Here is a 19,275-nt window from a genome sequence, read left to right on the forward strand (position 1 = left end):
CAGTCACAGCTAAAGACTGGTCTTGGCTAAAGTTACTTTGATATTAAGTTCCTGATTGCTTTGGAGATATGTAGGATTTTAAAATTTTCCTGTTATTTGATGGTTTATAGGTCTGTATTTTTCTTGTTTTATCCCCAAATGTGAAAGGCTTGGACAAGAGGCAGTCAAAACAGGGATGTGTTTGAGCAAGATTTGTCTATTAGGTGTATAAACTTGTGAAAAAATGCTGCTTAAATTTTGAGGAATATTAGTGAATTTAGCTACCGTTGCTTTAATTTTTGTCATGTTAGGTGTTTGTCATCAAGCACTGTGATGTTGTTGGAAAGTACTGTGGAAAAGCATTCAGGAATCTACTGGTAATAATGACTAGATAGTGCTTTCACTGTTCCAGAAAGCTGTGGTTTGGGGACTGGGGGCTATGGTTGTGGGTTTTCTTTTGGCATTTTTTAGAGTTTGGAAAGCTTGGAAAGTGATGCCAGTAGAACAAGCTGTTCTGGAGCAAGTGGAAAGACTAGGTTTGTGGGTTTTTTCTGATATATTTTATGCGCTTTTTGTAGTAAAGCTGACTTAATCAAAGAATTTGCATTTTTAAGGTTGTAGATTGAAAACAAACAGAAAATGAAACTTAGAGTGTTTTTAGTTAGCTTCTGTGTATTCTGTTAGTAGTGACTTACTGTCTGAAAAGGTGAAACCAAGAACACACAAGATAGAAGCTGAAAAAATTTAACCCTGAAATTATATAATATCTTAGTAGGGAGAGAGACTGAAATTGTTACACTCTCATGAATCTCTTATATTTGCTTTTTGTGGAAGCTTGAAAGGATAGAGATTTTCTGTTGAGATGAATTCGTGTATACCTCTCAGAACAAAGTATTCTGTTCAGCATAGGTGAAGGGGAAAGGAGACTATGATTCTTCTGGCCTTGAAATCTGCGGATATGAATATGTATCCTTTTCCTTCTTTGGTCCGTGAACATTTAAAGTTTGACTAATAGCTATTATAATTAGCCTGCAGGGCTTTAATTGCCTATAGGGTCAGGAAGAAATTATTTTCCTAATGTGTAATTTGGCTTCTTGGCTGCTGATTTGTGCAGTGGCAGATCACGCTGTGACAGTTCACATGCTTCCTACCCTAAATATTATGTTGTGCCCCTCTTGTAGCAGTCCCCAGTCATATGTCAGGGATGACTAAAATGGCAAGGCAAGAGTTGTTAATTTGCTGCATTTTACTATTCCAGAGTATTAAAGTATTGGCTACAGTATTAGACTGGTAATGGAGACCATGATGGTAGTAGCTTAAGCTTTGGGAATAAGTTTTTCCAGGGGAAATTGTCAGGGACTTAGCAGAAAACAGTCATCTTCCTCTATAGCATGAGGAATGGTTCACCTAATAAAGCATGCCCGAGTGATCTCATACTTAATTACTTACCGTGACTTTGCACATGGTAATAGCCTATTGTCTATTGATGACATACATATTTTATGTAAAAGGACAGTAAAAACTGGTTTTGGGCTTGCATTGCAAAGTTTGTGAACTTGCTTAGGTCTGGTGGCACAAGTGCAAAAGATGAGCAACTGCTTCTAATTCTGGAATAGGCAAAAAAGTACCCACAAGGGCACAGTCAGCATTTCACTTCGAGGAAGGCTTTGTCCTCTCTGTGGTCCATCTTGGGTAGGTTGAGGGCTGCTCTTAGAGGGATTCAGGTGACTCTTTGTGACTCGTCAGTGAGGTTTTTTTAAAATGTAATTAGTTTTGCCTCATTTGAATGAGGTGACTTGTTGCTTCATCCTGAATTGAGAGTCTGAGAAACCAGTTGCAAAAACAAGCTTTCATCTCATGAAGGTATACGTATTTACTTGCCATTTCCTTGCTTTGTTGAAATAACCAATAAAGAGAAACGCAGGCTTGAGAGTTTGTCTAAACCAAAATGAAAGGTATAACCCCGGCAACTTCAGCACTGTCTCGGTTGAGATGTGCCTGCTGTGAAATGGACAGCAGCCAGGCTTTACAGTGCATCTGACTTCACCTGGCACTGTCATCTGCTCTCTGAAAACATTTCTTAAATGTTACCGTGATGAATAGCACTTCTGTTTAACAGCATTATCTGCTCAAAATGTTCTGCAACGTCTGTTGCTTTGTTCATAAGTTATTGCAAAGATGAAATAACTAAAGAGTGGCTGAGAAGATGTTTGGAGTCTACAGAAGGTCTGTCTCAATTCAAGACGCTTGGGTGGAAAGCTTGGGCTAATTTCTGGGGGCTTCAGTGTGTATTATCCTTTCGGAAGAATTGTTGCTACTTTCTGCTCTTTGGCCTGCTGGTGTATTGTATTTAAATCGGGGGGAAAGAAAGCCTCAAAAATATTAAGAATTTGCCATTAGATGAAATGGCCTTTTATACTTTGCTGGTTGTTAATAAACTATTCATATAAAAAGTTGTTCTCTAATGACTTTTTTGTTTGTTCCTGATGTCACAATCTAGTGCTGTTTATTCTTTGTTTCCAAACCAGAGATCTAGAAAGCAATAGAATGCCAAAAAGTCCAACTTCAGAGGTTCAATTCCTTTTGATTAATAGGAAGGTGTGCTTGTATCTGTGATTTTTTTTTTTTTTTGCGATTGCTGAACTTTCAATAAATCACATACACGAGAAAACATAATTTCATTCTGTATTTCTCCCCAAGTTAAAAATTGAGAGTTTTCCCGCTATGCTAGTTCATCTGTAATTTGGGGTTCTTGCACAGAGTAGAAGCATGACACTTGTGATATCACGATTAACTGTCATACTCTGCATTTTAACCTAACGTGTCAAAGCTTCATTTTATGTCCTGCACTGCAATACATGTAACAGTTTTTTTTCAGTGATTTTAAAACCAATCTTAAACCATAAAATGAATATCTTGCATCCATATGTATTGCCAGTTAAATTGAGAAGAACTCACTTGTTCTTTGTTCTGGCATTAAACTTTAAACTGGCAGACCTATTCCAGTAATTTAAGTTTTAAAAGCCCAAAATTTCATAAACTGTAGGACTGGATTTTGTAACAGCTTTTAAAATGCTGCTTTGGTTTGTTTATTTTTTGTTGTTATTTTTTTAAATCTCTTGCCCTATGTTCTGTATAGCTCTTCAATATAAATGATTGACCAAACTCCTGATTCTTGCATCAAGGATGGATTTTGGTTGTTTTGAGTAACATTAAGGTAATAACAATAAACACACACAAAAAAATGCTAGTTTATTGCTGACACAACTGACTAGGACTTCTCATGCCACTGTAAATATTGCAGTGTCAGTGTAAATATTGCAGGACATACATGTGGTTTATAATATGAACACCCCCTTTCTCCTCTGTGGTGATTCTCACACTCCACCTGAGCTGAGCTACTTTCTCAGCCTGTGGCATGTTAGAATTGTGTGGTATGGTAGCTTGAAAAGTCATTGTATAAAACTTTGTTGTTTGGGGATCTATTAAATTTGTTTCAGGATTTTTGCATTCTAAAAGAGACTTTTGGAGATGATAGCAGCAATCTTTGTCTTATATTAACTTTTGCTTTGGGCCATATGAAAGCAAGGTTGTGGAGTTTGTGCCCTTAAGGAGAAGGTATTGAAATGTGCAAGGAAATCGGGCACGTAGAATTGGATTTGCAAACAGTGACATGTTAATTAGCTTAGTGAATTTTGGGTATTGAGTGTCACCAAAGCAGCCAGTGAGGAAATGTTTGGGACAAATATGTCAAAGCTAATGTTTCTCTATGTGGTAGGTGCCTGTTATCCTGTCTACCAAGAGTGCTTTTTGTTTCCTGAAAATACTGACACTTTTTTGTTTAAAGCATCATAGAGTGGCATTATTGGTGACATTATAATAATTGTTTTTGTTAGAACACTGAGCTTCAAAGTGAGAGATAAAGGTCTAAATCTCCTTTTTCAGATTGGGATGCACTGTGCTTCTGTGTACTGGGAAATCTTTAACTTCCTCCTGTTGAAGTTGTTCCTCTTTGTGGAAAGAGAGGAATGATATCACTCACTCAGCTTCGTCTAGCACGAATGGTAAATGGTAAAGACAGTCATGGAAAAAGGACATAGGGTAGAAGAGGAGTTATTTGTAGGACTCTTTTTTTAAAATACTGTTTACTCATTTGAGATTGCTACTGCATTCTATTCTAAAGACTTGTGCGTGTGTGTGTGTGAATAGATTTTTGGGTAGTAAAATGTGGAATTCTTTGAACCTTTCTTTCCTCTTAAACCATACTCATTCTTGTACAGATTATTATATTTTTCAGGGAGGGCAATATCCTTATTTCTTTGTCTTTAGAAAAAAGTTGCATTTCCTACAATTTAAGAGGACTTGAAAAACAATTGCCTGACCAAACATGTAGAGGAAATGAATGGAGTGTTTGAGGATCCTGAGGCATGAATTTTTCATGGAATTTAGTCTTATGGTCTAAACTGTTCTAAACTGTTTCAAATTTTAATATGTTCCTGTCAAGATGGAGAGGATAGTTGCCATGCCAAGGATTAGGCTGCAGTGTGAAGGAGGCTTTCCAGATGTACAGTTAAGATTATTGGTGTGTAAATGAAACAGAAATTCTGTTTGTGTCTGAACTCTTTGTGGGCTTAGATGAATTAAACTCACTTGTTCAGGTACCCAGCCTGTCATATTCGTTGAAGTATGGAGTTAGCTTGGTACGGTCACTCTTTTTTGGGACGTAGAAGAAGTTGTTCCCTTTGGAGTTAAAACATTTTTAAGATAAGAGATTAATTTGTTGAGTGTGGTAGTTCTCAAGCAAAGTTAGTGTCATAGACTTGTGTTTGTTATGCTGGTAGATTATGCATTATTATTTTGGTTTATCAGCTCTGTCTACAAAATGAGATACAGCAGATTTTAGATGTCTAAATTTTTCTTTTGGTTTAATAACAAAGGGGGGTTTTGTTAAATTGCTTATTTCTTTTGTTTTTCTTTACAGCTTTCATCCAGTCAGATGGCATAATAGAAATGCTACGTTTTGATGAAGGAGACCTATTGCAGGTATGTAGTCTTGAGTAAATCGTCTGAACTAGCAATATTTCATCTTTTTGAACGCTGCTTCTTGAACTCATGGGTTATTGGAGTTCTGAAAATAAGCAAGCATTAAGCACGGTACCTTTGGACTTTGTAAAGTTAGTTTCAACAGTATGCTTTGGCGTGGTCAGAGGTTCTGATGCCTTGATGTTTTGTGTTGGGAAAACCCATGGGTTTTACCACAGGTTCTCTCTGGCCTGTCTCCCTGTTCAGATGTTTCTCAGAAGGGTTAGGGTTGGGTTGTGTTTAAGGCTCATCTTGATCTAGAGTTGAGATGCAATTGACTAACTCTTCTATAAGAACTGCAAGTGTTGCAAGATTTCCAAACCTAAAGGCAGTTCTTAGAACCAAGTTACCACTGGGTTTAAAGAAATTCTAGTTACTGCAGTGAAGTAATTACTGTTGCAAATAGTAGTTTTTCATGTATGATGTTGCCATTCCTGCCAGTTTTCTTTTTGTCCGAGTCAAAACAGGAAGAAAGGTAATTTTAGAGAATATATGCTGAAATTTTAAGATGGTGGTAGTATTTAGGATGACATACATAGCAACATTGATACTACAGATATGTAGCTCTGAAGTTCTATTAACCAGGATTTCATATGCATGCATTTTGTGGATTGTATGTATGTTGAGAATATTTTTCTTAAAAATCCTTGATGGTGACAGTCTATAACTTGAAAGGCAGCAGAGCGCAGTGCTTGATTTATAATTCCTACCTCTTGTGTAGTTCAGAAAAGTCAATATATGCATCAACATATTACATGTTTCAGATTTATGATGTTGTCTTTTGTTTTTGCCCTGCCTACCAAGTTGTTTAGGTTGTTTTTTTTTCTTTCTTCAATCCTTTGTCTTTAATGTAACTCAAGAATATCATATTGTAGATGTTAAGACTGTAATGTACAAGAGTAAGATACTTCAATATTGGGTGAACTGGTGACAGGAAACATTGCAGTTAAAAACAAATACAAAAGCCCCAGTGCAAACCCTTCAGAAAAAAAGCCACCCAAATACCCTACCAAACAAGCAAACAAAAAAGCCTCAGGTTCCTCATCAGTTGTTCAGCTGTCATGTGCTAAACATATTCTCATAATAGATGTCTGTGTATAGGCTTATGTTTGAATGTGTAGAGTAGAGTGGTGGAAGTTTTCCATGTAGTGGTTACAGTCTCAATTATTACAGCTTTCAACTGTGAATATTTCTTTAACTTGCATGAAGATACCATATATCACCATAAATATAAGAAAAAAACCCACAAGGTTTAGTTTCTTTTCTTTTACATACTCTATTTGGACATATTTTGACACAAGTAGTTTAATAAAAACAACAGAGATGTCATTGGCCCAGTGTTTAAGGTAAAGATGATGTAGTTGCATTCACTCGTCTATATTTTAAGTGTTCTTTTCTCACCAGGATTATTTTTTTAAACTAGTTCAAATTAATTTTAAATCTGTAATTTTCTTACTCATTTTAGCACTCTAACTGTTAGTTCTTAGACTAGAAAGTAATGGTACTGCTGTGAGCCACTCAATAGTCATACAAAGATGGGAAAGTAAAAGGATTGCTAATTATACTAACTATTGCAAGATACAGCAGTATTATTATGGTGGGACAAAGTCAAGCAATTCTACATGCTGCACCATAAAATTTGCAGTGCTTTAGATAGCTTTGGGCTGCCACTTCCCTTAAGATGTTGCTGAATGATTTAAAACAAAAAAGGAGAGACAAAATTTCTAAGTGGTTTGTACATTATATTATTTTTGTGGCTCTTAAACCAAGCATACCTATATAAGTAAAACCACTTCCTTTTAATCAGAATGATAGTGTATACTGTTTTCTCTAGCTTACAAATTATTTGGGTTTTTTCATGTAGATATTAATATGGTGACCTATTGTGACTACTAACTGCAATTTTTAAAAAAGCAATTACACTGTTGTAAAACCAGACTTATGTCTTGTAAACAGCAGTTGCTGTGATGTCACTGACTGTTTCTGTGTTGGTCTTTCCATAAGCTTTCACAAGTGTCTGTTTTCATTACAAATACCATGATGTAGTAGTAAATCAATATTGCCTAATGTTATGTCACCTTCAGGTGGTTTGGGTTTTTTTTTAATATAAAAAATAACCAATTCAGTACATAAAGTAATTAATAATCGTTGAGGTAAAAGCTATCTCCATTCTTGGTTTATCTCCACTTCCCCCAAGAATCTGATATCTTTAGAGCGGAAGCAAGCTTTTTCTTGTTTGAAAGAGTTGCAAGTAAGGTAAATCAAACGCCAAGCCATGAATAATTTTATTTTTAGAGGTTCCTGCCACCTCCTTCCAGTTAGTATCAACCCTCTTGATACTGGTTTTTTGTACTAATTTGGAGTACATACTGTTGATAAAATACTCCTTATGTCTTTCGATCACATTTTAGGAATTTTGTTGTGAAAAAATAGATGGAATGCGTTGAGAAGTTTGGTTTGACCAGTCTGACTGAAAACAGCTATTTATTGAAAGAGAATAAGTCTTTAAATATTTAAGTAGAAAAACATTTCATTGATAAAAATAAACTGACAATGGAAATTTCATGAGCTCATGCTACTGGATAACTAGCTTAAATAGAGACTCTACTTTTTGGGTGTGGACTTAAAATTTGTGGTTTAGAAAGTGCTATACCACGTAGTTCAACCTTCTTTCTTGTCAGAGCAAAAGTGAGAATCCTAGTCTTTAGCATATATGTTCAGATTAAAGATTTATATCTAAATAAATTTATGCTAGTTCTGCCTGTGGATTAAATTAAAGTGGGAATTTTTAAAGTCAGTCTATTCACACGAATTGGTCCCTTTAAGAACTCATCTTTTTGAACTCTTCAAATAATTAATTTAGATCCTGAACATAGGGTAAGAATAGTATGAATGTAAATGCAGTGTACGGTTTGGTTTTTTTCTTCAATGGCAGGTGGTTTTCAGATGTCTGTATAGTTGTTTGGCACTTCAGTCATAGACTTGGTTGATTGTAATGGACCTTGGGAGATCATGTATATATTTTTCAGGTGATGGTGTGTGTAGACAGACTATGCCTGGCAGGTGCTTGACTCTTCTGTTCTTAAAACCTCTAGAGAAGTACGTAGGTTTCATGCCTAAGCTGGTTTTGCTGCTTCTTTTTTCTCAAACGTATTGTGTAGTTGGGTTTTTTTGTTAGGTTGTTTTGCCTCTTCATCATGATAATTTTGTGCTAAAATCTACCTACAGTTTCTTCGTGCAAGTTTTTTACAACACTCTCTAAATTTACTGGATTTTTATTTGTCACTACTTAAAGTGTAAGCATTTATTTGAGACGTGCTCAGAAAGAGGACAGAATAGTTCCTTCCTGTTTAGTAACACTTGTTTTAGTAATGCCAAAATGAGTTATAAGTTTCTGACAGCATTTTGTTTGCTCATATAGTTTGTATTTCACTGTGCTTTCCAGGCACATTATTTTCTTTAGTGTGTTATCAGTTATTCCCTTCCCAGTTTTACATTTAAGCTCTTCTTCAGCTGAACTTTGCTATGTCAGTGTCAGGCCGTCTCCTCCATGTGTTGTCCTGATTATTTGAACCCTTGTCCAGACCTGACAGATGCTTCATGTCGCTGACAATGATGTCATCTGCAGCTATTTAGGAGGGCTGAAATAAACTACAACTGTTACTTTTAATAATTTGTCCTTTCATGTTAAGCCAACATACTGGCTCACTCTTTGAGGACTTTACTTTGAAAAGTGAATGGTAAAGGAAAAATTATTTTTCAGAGCAAAGTTTTTGTTTGTTTGTTTGCTTTTTAGTTAATAAAGAACTGTTTCCCAGGTCCTTTTGTTTGTTGTTAGAACTTTTGTGTTGGGTATCTAATATTCTTCTGCACAGTGTAGTTGGGACCACTATTTTCTAGAGTAATTGACTTTTATTTTTTTTTTATTCAGACTGTTTGAAAAGTTCTTCTGCTTGTGTAGTGGTATTTTTGAAGTAGTGTATTGCTAAAATTAAAAAGGAATATGGTAAGACTTTTCAGTCAAATTATCTTAACATGAATCTGCTGCAATAATCATAAGTGTATGAAAGCATTTTTTACAGGTAAACTCCTAGAAATTATTTTACTGCTGATTACTGGTTTGCAGAATGGCTGAAATAGGGGGAATAAAGAAAACCTGTGTGCTTATATATACTAAATACATATTTGCTGTCTTTGTCCATACACTGCTGTAGAGTGCTTGTTACAAAGACTGGTCGTGAGAATTACAATGACAAAGAGACAGGACTGTAGTATGACTTGCAGTGGCCTTGTGACACAGAAGACCTGGGAGCAAATTACCTTTGTGGAACTCAGCTGTGTTGATCTCTTACTGGTGGAAGTTTAGTACTTTCTGCATGACCTATGCATCATTCTCAGTGGCACAGCAAAGAATTCTCTTAACAGAAGTGGCAAGCATGCAGTTCTGTATCAGCAATAGTGTTTCAAGGAGTAAAGTCTAAGCGTATTTTTTAATTAACTAAAGTGTTCCTATTATATATTGACTTTTTAAAGGAATTTGATGTCATCTCCATTGATATCTGTGTAGCCAAAGTACTAAGAATACAAGCTTGTAGGTGGCCATTAAAGTGGCTGGACCATTGACCTCGATGGATGTATTGTACAGGACAGAGTTCAGCTGAGAGTTGATTACCTGTGATAGAGCTTGGAACTGAGGAGATCACTGCTCAATGTTGTCTTTAGCAGCCTGGTTGGAGGTGTGGAGAGTACTCTCAGTGAGTTTGGAGATGATACAAAATAGGCCAAAGTAGCTGTTACACAGGAAGGCAAGGCTGCTCTTCAGAGGGCCTTCAGCAGGCTGACAGGAAACTTGTGACTTTCAGCTCAGACAAATGCAAAGCCTGCACCTGAGAGAGAACAACTCTGTGTGACAGGATGGGCTGGGCTGTGACAGCAGCACTGCAGGAAAGACATGTTCACTGAATTGTGAACAAGTGTGGACCCAAGAGGCAAAGGGTGTGATTTTCCCCTCACCTGTGGGGCTGCAGCTGAGTATTGTATCCAGTCTGGGCTACCCAGTGTGACATACTGGAGCAGGCACAGCAGAGAAGTACAGGATGATTGCGGACTGGAAGGCTCATGTTAGGATGTATTTTTTCAGCTATTAGGAGAAAAGATCAAAACTGATTGCTGCAGGCAGTGTGGAATTAACAGGAACCAGATTTTTCATTGTGTGCAGTGGAAGGATGAGAGACTTTAGACACAGATTCACAAACCCGTACAAGAAAAAAGACTAAAACTTGAGGATGTTGAAACACTTGACCAGGTTATTAAAAGAAGTTGTAGAATTTCTGTCTTTTGAGATACCCAAAACATGACTGCCCAAAGCTGTGAGGAACCTGCACTAATGAGATCTCCACTGAGCAACAGATGACTTGATGGTCTCTGGAGCTTTCTTTCCCATGTGTGATTTTATAAAGGAGTAAGAACTGTCTTAGTTCATTGCCATTTCTTGTGAGCAGCTGAAGTTCTTCTGCTTCTTGTACTGGAAGAGTTGCCATCCCCAGGCTTTAGATTAAAAATAATTGGTGCCCAGGAGTGACTGTTGCAAAGCCAGTGTCAATAGCATGTGTTGCATCAGCTACAGTCAACTGATGATGTTTTTGTTTCCTTATGTGAGTTTGGGTCATAAAAGACCAGGGCAAGAATGACTTCAGTCCACTTTCAGCTACCTTTCAGATTACAGCATTCATTTTTTTCATTACCTTAAGCAAGATATTCCTCATTAATTATGTTTATTTTAATTGCACTAATTATTAGCATAGAGCTCGTGAGCACAACAATGAAGATTTAAGCTGCCATTTATGTATCACTTTTGTCACTATCTCTCAACATTTAGTTGAAAGCAGCACTTACCTCTTCTACAGGAAGGAAGCCTTACTATGAAATACAGAGATATAGAATGTTCTGAGTCTTTCAGTCTGCAGCAGTCTTTTAAATTGATGTGGATACTCTCTTGTGTAGGAATATAAAAAACTTTGGTTGCTGAGAATTTTGTTAACATTAAAGAAATATATTTGGTGTTGGAAACCTCAGGTCTTGATTAAGAGGGTCTTCTTCCTTGTGTTGCCCCAGCTGTCCTTTTTGAAGACTTCTGAGCTGTGGTTTTTTGTTGTTGCTAAAACATAGGTAACCAGTGCTATTTGAGATGTCCTGGACTGTTCTGGGTATCTACATGGACCTGGCAGATATGGCTCAGGGTGTGGGAGAAACCATGTCCTTCTGGGTGTCAGTCTGAGACCAGGCAGGCTGCCCTAGGACAGGGCACTTATCTCAAGTGGCAGCAGATGCCTATGTTTAGATAACTGAATGCAGTGCTAGGAAATATGACCTCTTACCAAGAAGTGAAGAATAGCTATTATAGCAAATAGATGAGAAATTAGAATTAACTTGGTGGTTGTGATTGTTTGTTTGATGGGATTTTTTGTTTTTATGTTCTGGCTGAAGTTAATAACCATGAGTATTTCTTTAGAGACAGCCTGAAGGCTGTAAGATATGTATTTTGATTCTCCATGTATGCAAGATTATTGTCTGGTGTCTTCCAAAATTATACTGAGTCTTTAAAGTGTACTTTGAGGTACAGATTGTCTGTGAAATCTGTCTTGAGAATATAAGCCTGTGGAGAGAAACTATTCTTAAGTCTTGAAACCATGGTGTTGGCTGACTGCCTTGAAATTTTCTAGCTCACTGTGTTCAAGTTTTCTCAAAATCTTTATACTGAAATCCTCTAGGTTTATAGTTTAATCCTTCTAGGGTTATATAAGTGATTAAATTAAGGTATGATACTGTTAGGAGCAACAGCCTAAATGTTATCTGTTGTCTTTAAATTAAAAAAAAAAAAAAAGAATCATCTATCTTCAAGGCTTGAACATAGCCTGTTGGTTGGAAGGATCATAAATGCCCAGTACTGGTAAAAGAAGTGTTTTTTCCCTCTCTCACTTTCTTCCCGCTCAGCTGTATATTTCTACTGTTCCTTTTGTGCTGATCTTAGGTTTTGTAGTTAGGGATTTGGATTGGGAAATTAATGCAATTGAAGGGTTTTTTTTTCTTGTAACTTATCTTATTATGTATCTTGAAATATTAATAGTGTGCACATGTGTTGTATATCCTGCAATATTTTGTTATTTGTAATGCTTCTCCAATATAGATAAGATTTAAGAAATGTTTTGTATAAATCATGTTTTGCTAATTCTGCTCTTTTACAATTATCCTTTATGGAAGAATAGACAAAGCTATATTTTTAAAAGAGCATAATTTTATTTCTCTTTACCTGATAAACCAACAGTATTAAGCAAAAGCTACACAATATATAGTGGATTGATCAGGTACATGGTTTTAGTTCCTGGCAGTTTTGTGCAGTCACACAGGAAAAATAGCAGGCCAGACTGCAATACAATAGATTCACAATTATACCTGGAGATCAAATTAAAAAAAAAAAAAAGTATTTAGAACTTGTAACAGAGCACAGTTGTATGTTTTTGTTTACTGCATGACTTGAAAGATTGACGTGTAATAAAAATGAGTGGTAATTATAGAAACTGCCACATGGGATTTATTTTTGGTTTAGTTCCATGATGCCATGTTGCTGAAGTTGGTATGCTGTTTCTTTGCTCTTGATTGACCCTGATCCAAAAAACAAACTTTAAAAACCCCAGCAAAATCCCCACAACAAAATACCCACAAAAACAATCAAACAAAGTAAAAAGCAAACAGCTCCTGCCCAAAAAACAGAAAGTGTCATTAAAATGCAATTATAATATTGTTTGTGTTTAATGGACATCTGAAAGCAAAACCCAGACTTTTCCTTGTAAGCATGAATCTTTGAGGGATTTTTGCTCTCAAATATATCTCAGAAATACCAGTCTTAGCAGAGTGATTTATGATTTTAAACCTGACCTACAGATATTCAACTTAATATTTTCATAGCAAATCAGTGATTCCAGAACGTAGGGGAAAATCTTGGGTGTGCAGTCAGATAATTCAACTCCCAACAGTTAACTACAGTCCCATGGCAACGTAGTAGTTGCACTTCTGTCAATTATATGTATTTCCATTTGTTTCTACATTTTACTGGAATTAAATTTGATCTCCATTACCCTCTGTCTAAAAGTTGGCCTGGGTGGGATCTTGGACTGTATCTAATACTAGTGGTATTGACAGCCAATTATGATGCCTAAGAGTACATATAAGTAACAACTTTCTGTATGAAATTATTTAAAACTTAATAGAACGTGCTGTCTTGTTAGAGCCAAAGCTAGTTGTCAAGGATGGGACAGTGCTGGTAATGTCTATTTTAGTTGCCCTGTCATAGGATCTGAACCTGTTAGCTCCATCATCTGAATGTCAGGTAACTGCTGTAACTTAATTATGTGCTTCATGTTCTGAAAGAAGAAGACCCTTCATTGTTAAAAGAAAAGTCTTATTTAATTTTAGAGATTAATGTGCTTTCAAGGACATTGGTAAGGATTACAGGGTTTTATATACAGTTTTATATATATGTTAATTTCACAGAGTAAGTTTGGTTGTTGTGGTTTAACTCCAGCTGGAAGCTCAGCTCCACACAGCTGCTTGCTCTGTTTCCCCCGTGGGATGGGGGAAGGGAATCTGAAGAGTTAAAGTGAGAAAACTCATAGGAGTTATATACTTATTAGTGTATGAGTAGTATACCTTAGCTAGGAAAACATATAAAAATGTGTAAGCTTTTTTTCTTATTCGTTAAATTACTGGTGTTTCAATGAAGAATAAGAAATGGACTGGTTTCGTAATTAGAGTACAAACGTAGTAGGTAAGTTTATAGGAAAGCTTGCTGACTTTCCAGTTACGATATCATAGTATAAAATAACTTCACTTTTTTTTAGTCTTTTCTTCACTAAGGAGAAACTGCACTGGTTATTCTGGGCTGTAAAATATAATTTCATGTGAACCCCTTCTTGCAATATCCCTTTAGCAAGGCCTTCTGACTCTCTGTATGAGTGGTTTTAAACCAAAAAAATCTAATGAATGCTGTGTTGCCTTTCAAAATTGCAAGTAAATACTCAAGTTACAAACAGATTAGCTTTGTTTTACAATGGTAAATAATACACTTCCAGCTTTCTTTAGTTTGATGAAAATTGGAGGGTGAGTTAACCAAATAACTTCATTTTAAATCTGAAACACTACTTAGATTTATAATCCAGAATCGATCCTTGACCTGAATCCAACATTGTTTGTCGATTCAGTGACTTAATAGGAGTACTTATAAAATTCCCAAAAAGTGTCTTCAAATAGCAAAATCAAAATTCTTCTAATAAAAGAATCTGTATTTTAAGTAAAGATAATTTTTAAGAAAATATTTTTAAAAATACTTTTAGCTTAGAAAAAAAGAAGAAAGAAAGAAAGTGTGATTTTTAGAAATGAGTGAAGTGTCTAGCTTAAGGGACTTGATTTTTAGTTCTGAAATGAGATACAAGTTTGCATTCCCCTTGCAAACAAGTGGCACGCTTGTACTAGAGCTGGGCTGGTCAAGGTGCAGCATAGACTTTATCAAACCTGTGAGCTTTCTTCTCACTCTCAGGAGATAAGTATTCAGCTTGGCCATGAAATGTGTAAGAGAATAACTTAAATCCTCAGTTTGATCTCCCAATTCTGTGGGAAGACAGAAGTTTTCCAAGTCTGTTATGTTTTAACATTGGCTGTATCAGCATATGCAAGTTTCTAAACCGTCTGGTATTTCATAGGCAAGAGTAAACGAATTGGAAATCCCTAGACAATCTAACCTCCTTATTTCAGGTAATTAACTGAAATGTACAGCAGAGTGGAAGGAAGGGTATGAATAATAGAGACTAGAAGATCATTAGCAGAGGAGGAGATGATGTTTCCTAGTCAAATGGAGATTATAGCTGTCTTTGTTTTCTAGGTGTTAAATTACATCAATGATATAATTGGTGGACTGTTTCTTGTTTTATATGCTTTTCTTTGTAGTTAGTTTCTTACATCTATCTATGCTGAGTTTTTCTTCTGCTCCATACAGTGTTATAATTTCCTGGACTTTTTCCTTCTCTCAGTTTTTAGGTTGTTAAGTTGCTGCTTGTTTTGCAGTTCGTGGGCATTATTATCACAGTTCTTGTGCAAGGACAAACTTAATTTCTTTAATTGGAAAAAGACAATTTACATTTTCTGCTTCAGTTCAGAACTTCTCCTTTTTTCTTTCAAGTTCTGATATGCTAAATTGTTGCAGTTGCCAGCTTGTTAGGTTGGGGATTTTCCCTCGCTGGGGGTGTAATGCTTTTGGTCTCTTAAATTTAATTTTTTTTCTTTTACAGACTGAGACAACTTTAGGCCTCAGTTCATATCAACAGAAAAGGTAAGCATCTTTCTGAAAGTTTAATACAGACTCTAATCATAAGATTTGTGATACTTTTCATAAGAATAATAAAGGTTTAGTGTAAAAAAGATCAAATACAAACCATGTGATTTTTTTCAATTATTTTCTCATACAGAGGAAATGAAACTAAAATGTGAGACAGCTTTTAATATTGGACAGCTCAATCATTGAATGGTTTGGGTTGGAAGGGACCTTGAAGATAAGCTAGTTCCATCCCTCTGCCATGGGCTGAGTTACTGCCCCTCACTACCCTATCAATAAAGATTTCCTTCCCAATATCTCAACTAAACCTTCCCTCTTCCAGTTTAAAGCTCTTTCTTCCTTGTCCTAGCACTAAATGACTTCATGAAAAGTCCCTCTCCACCTGTCTTGGAGCCCATTTTGGGTACTGGAAGGTGCTCTAAGGTCACCTCGAGCCTTCTCTTCTTCAGGCTGAGCAGCCCTAACTCTCCCAGCCTGTCTTTGTAGGTGAGGTGCTTTGTCCTTCTCTCATCATCTTTGTGGCCCTTCATAAGGAAGAAACTTCACATGTGGAATAAAGAAACTGAAGAATTCTTTAATTCTCTTTTTAATGTGTACCACAGAGTAATTCTCTGTAAACTGAGACTCTGCTTGTAGACTTTTTAAAAATAATTTTTCTGCAGTTTGTTTTATTGAGGCAAAAATTTGCCTGCTTCAAAAGTTCTTGATGTACTCTTTGAAGAAAAACTTGATGTTATTTTTGATAGATACTTTCCCATATTCCTTTGTCCCATCATGGAATCATTAGGGTTGGAAAAGACCTCCAAAATCACCAACTCCTACCTTCAGCCATGTGCCACCATGCCCACTAAGCCATGTGACAGAGCTGTACATCTATTCATTTCATTATGGTAATGTCACCTCTTCCCTAAGGAGGCTGTTCCAGTACTTAACCACATGATGATTTTTTTCTAAATATCCAACCTGAATCTCCCCTGGCACAACTTGAGGCCACTTCCTCCTGGTCTGTCTCTGATTGCCTCGGAGGAGTCTGACCCCTACATGGCTACAACCTCCTTTCAGGTGGTTGTAGAGAGCAATGAGGTCACCTCTGAGCTACCTTTTCTCCAGACCAGACAACCCATGACCCTTGCCCTCTTCTGTCCTGAAGACATAATCTGTTACTGAAGAGTTTGCCAGGCATGATATCTGGGAAGGAAAATAAGTGGCCTCTTTTTTCCCTGGTCCCTAATTTTTCTCTGAAGAATCATCATATATTTATATGTTTATTTAATGAGTGCATTGAACAGTAATAATGAAGCTTGTTTCTTGCACAGTAGCATTCAGCAGACTGTCATAGCACATTTTCAGTAAATATAGTTATGTTTTTTCCACGACCTGTTTTCTGTTCCTTTTTCAGGAAATCTAGTAAAAGATTTTTCTATTTCAGATGAGTTCCTATTTTGCTGTGTGTATAGTTGCTTAATTGTGGGCTTTAGATCCTTCTTTTTGCAAGTTTTGAAAAACCTCTGAAATCTCCAGCTATGGACAAGAATGCAAACAGCTGTAGTTATGTGCTGTGGTATGTCAGTCAGATTGCAATTATAAGAACACAAATTTACAGGAATGACAGTTGAACAAAAGATAACAATGGTTAGCATATTTCTGTGTCTTGGATATAGCCAGACCTTATGGAGATTCTTTAAATGGAATAGTATCTTGTTTAAATCTTACAGTCTCAGTGGCAGAAAGAAAGTGCCTATATTGGCATCCACAGATTGGGTGCAGTATTGTTTCCTAGAAAACAACTGAATGTGGTGTTTTTTGAGGCCATGGACTAGATTGCTTACAGGATTTTTTTATTTTAATTTCTCAGCTGAGAAGATTGCTTTCTGTGTTGGAAACTTCAATGTTCTAGAGTGTGTTCTGCTAAAACACTGGTTTAGGTATCTGAAAACGAATAGTCCGTTCCACTTAAGAGCGCTAGCCAATTTGAAGTTCAGTCTCAATGTGATGAAGGTCTGCATTGCAAGCTCTCTAATACCATGTTACATAGTAAATACCAAATTTGCGTTCTGTTTTTCTCTCTAACTGCTGTTATTAGTTTTACATGAATCTTTCCTATAAGTTTTTTTCTAGGTGATTTTTTCAATGGCATTGCTAAAAACAAAACTTCTCTAGATGACTTGTCTTTCCTTGTCCTTATTAAAGATTATTTTTTCTTGGTATAGCTTGCCAATATTTTTTCCCTATTTAGACAGTTTATTCAGTTCTCTGATCTACTTTTTAGCACTAATTGGAAGGAGGGAACTAGCAATTTAATTTGTTTTGTTCATACCCATGGTTAGTTTACAGTGCATCTATTCAAATTACTCCCTGTTCTTTCCCCAGACACTCCCCCTTGGGAATTGTTAGCATTGAACTTTGTCTGGTATTAGTGTGTTTTCCTGATACAAGGTTAATATTGACCCATCTGAGCCAGCTACTATCTGGATAGTTTATGGGAAAAAAAATTGTTGCTAGTCTTTTTATTCATCTGCATTTTTAGCAGCAGCTTCTGCCAGATACTGAAGTGGTCAATTGTTTTGTGGGAGTTTACTTTCTCACTGAACCTATGATTAATACCCATATTTCTAAAAAATTCTAGTTTTAAAAATTAGAATATCTTTTCTGATACATGCAGCTCAGCCTTATTTTTAAATATTAACAAGTTGTGGATGCACTCAGCTTACTTACAGAACATTTTTAGCTCAAAAAGTCTGCAGTGGCTCTTTCGAAGATTCTGGCACAAAAAGTACCCACTGTGAAGTATTTGCCAATTTATCATTTTAAAGGTTCACGTAATTATTTTTAGATAGGCTTTTATTTGATTTTTGTGGTAATGGAAATAAAGTAGCAGCTTTCTAAGAGTTCTTGTTGATAAATAAAATCATGAGAATTAAGCTGTTACAGATTAATTCTGCTGACTATATTTCTTTACAATTTATTGTACAAGAGAAGAAATAAAACCCTTTAAACAGCTAGTGAAGTATGTGGGAAAAAATACATGTGGAGTATGCTTAGATTTGAATTTTCTACAGTAGCAGTTAAAGATGTTATAGATAAGATTCCACAGAGCACATAACTCCTACAGAAACTCCAGAACAGCTAGAAAGGTAAAGTGAGGATACAGAGACACAGTTGCTGCCCAGCTTTGCAGAAATCTTTAAATACTCTATGTGACAAGCCTTTTCTCCATCTCCAAATGCAAAGATATGCATTGATTATCTAAAATTGAGTGCCTAGTACTCTGATAAACAGAAAGCATTATGGAAGTGCTGAAGAATGTCCTTAAGACAGAAGAATATTGTGGCTTGGCAAGATGGACACCCATATCAGCTACAGTGTTTGCAGGCACTGCTGTTTTGACCATGTGACAAACGTTATTGAGACATGAAGTTGCACTTGAGCAAATTGCATCTGGGTAGCAGCAGTATCTTAGTAGTTGAGGTAAGTGCCCACTCAGATACAGCATGGATGGAACAGGGAGGATAATGATCCTGCTGAGGACTACGTGTAGTTCACTCTCAAGTCTCATTTTCAAGATCAGAATTCTTGCAGAAGGCAAAAGATGTTGAGACCATTTAAATTACTGGTTCAGATGATTCCTGGCCAGTTCTTAGTCTACTGGTGCTTATTGGCAGATATCAGCAGTCCTCTCTTCCAGATGCATCTTTTCTTTTTCATGTTATTCCTCTTGTCTTTAAAAGTTAGAAAACTTGGGTAGGGAAGGAAAAATGTTTAAATTGTGATATAAGACCGGGAGCCATATTTCTACTTGCATACAATAGTAATTAACTTCATGTCATTAT

General features: G+C 36.2%; 1 protein-coding gene across 1 annotated transcript in view; it reads left to right on the forward strand.

Moving 5' to 3' along the window:
- TMEM131 (transmembrane protein 131) overlaps positions 1-19,275 on the forward strand; it is a 91,108-nt gene that overhangs the window by 13,287 nt on the left and 58,546 nt on the right. Inside the window, exons 2-3 of the mRNA XM_014892649.2 lie at positions 4,961-5,022; positions 15,402-15,442. Of these exons, the coding sequence (XP_014748135.1) occupies positions 4,990-5,022; positions 15,402-15,442 (74 nt within the window). The 5' untranslated portion in view covers positions 4,961-4,989. The remainder of the gene's footprint in view (positions 1-4,960; positions 5,023-15,401; positions 15,443-19,275) is intronic.

Source organism: Sturnus vulgaris, chromosome 2 (assembly GCF_052056855.1).
Source record: "Sturnus vulgaris isolate bStuVul1 chromosome 2, bStuVul1.hap1, whole genome shotgun sequence".
Taxonomy (NCBI): domain Eukaryota; kingdom Metazoa; phylum Chordata; class Aves; order Passeriformes; family Sturnidae; genus Sturnus; species Sturnus vulgaris.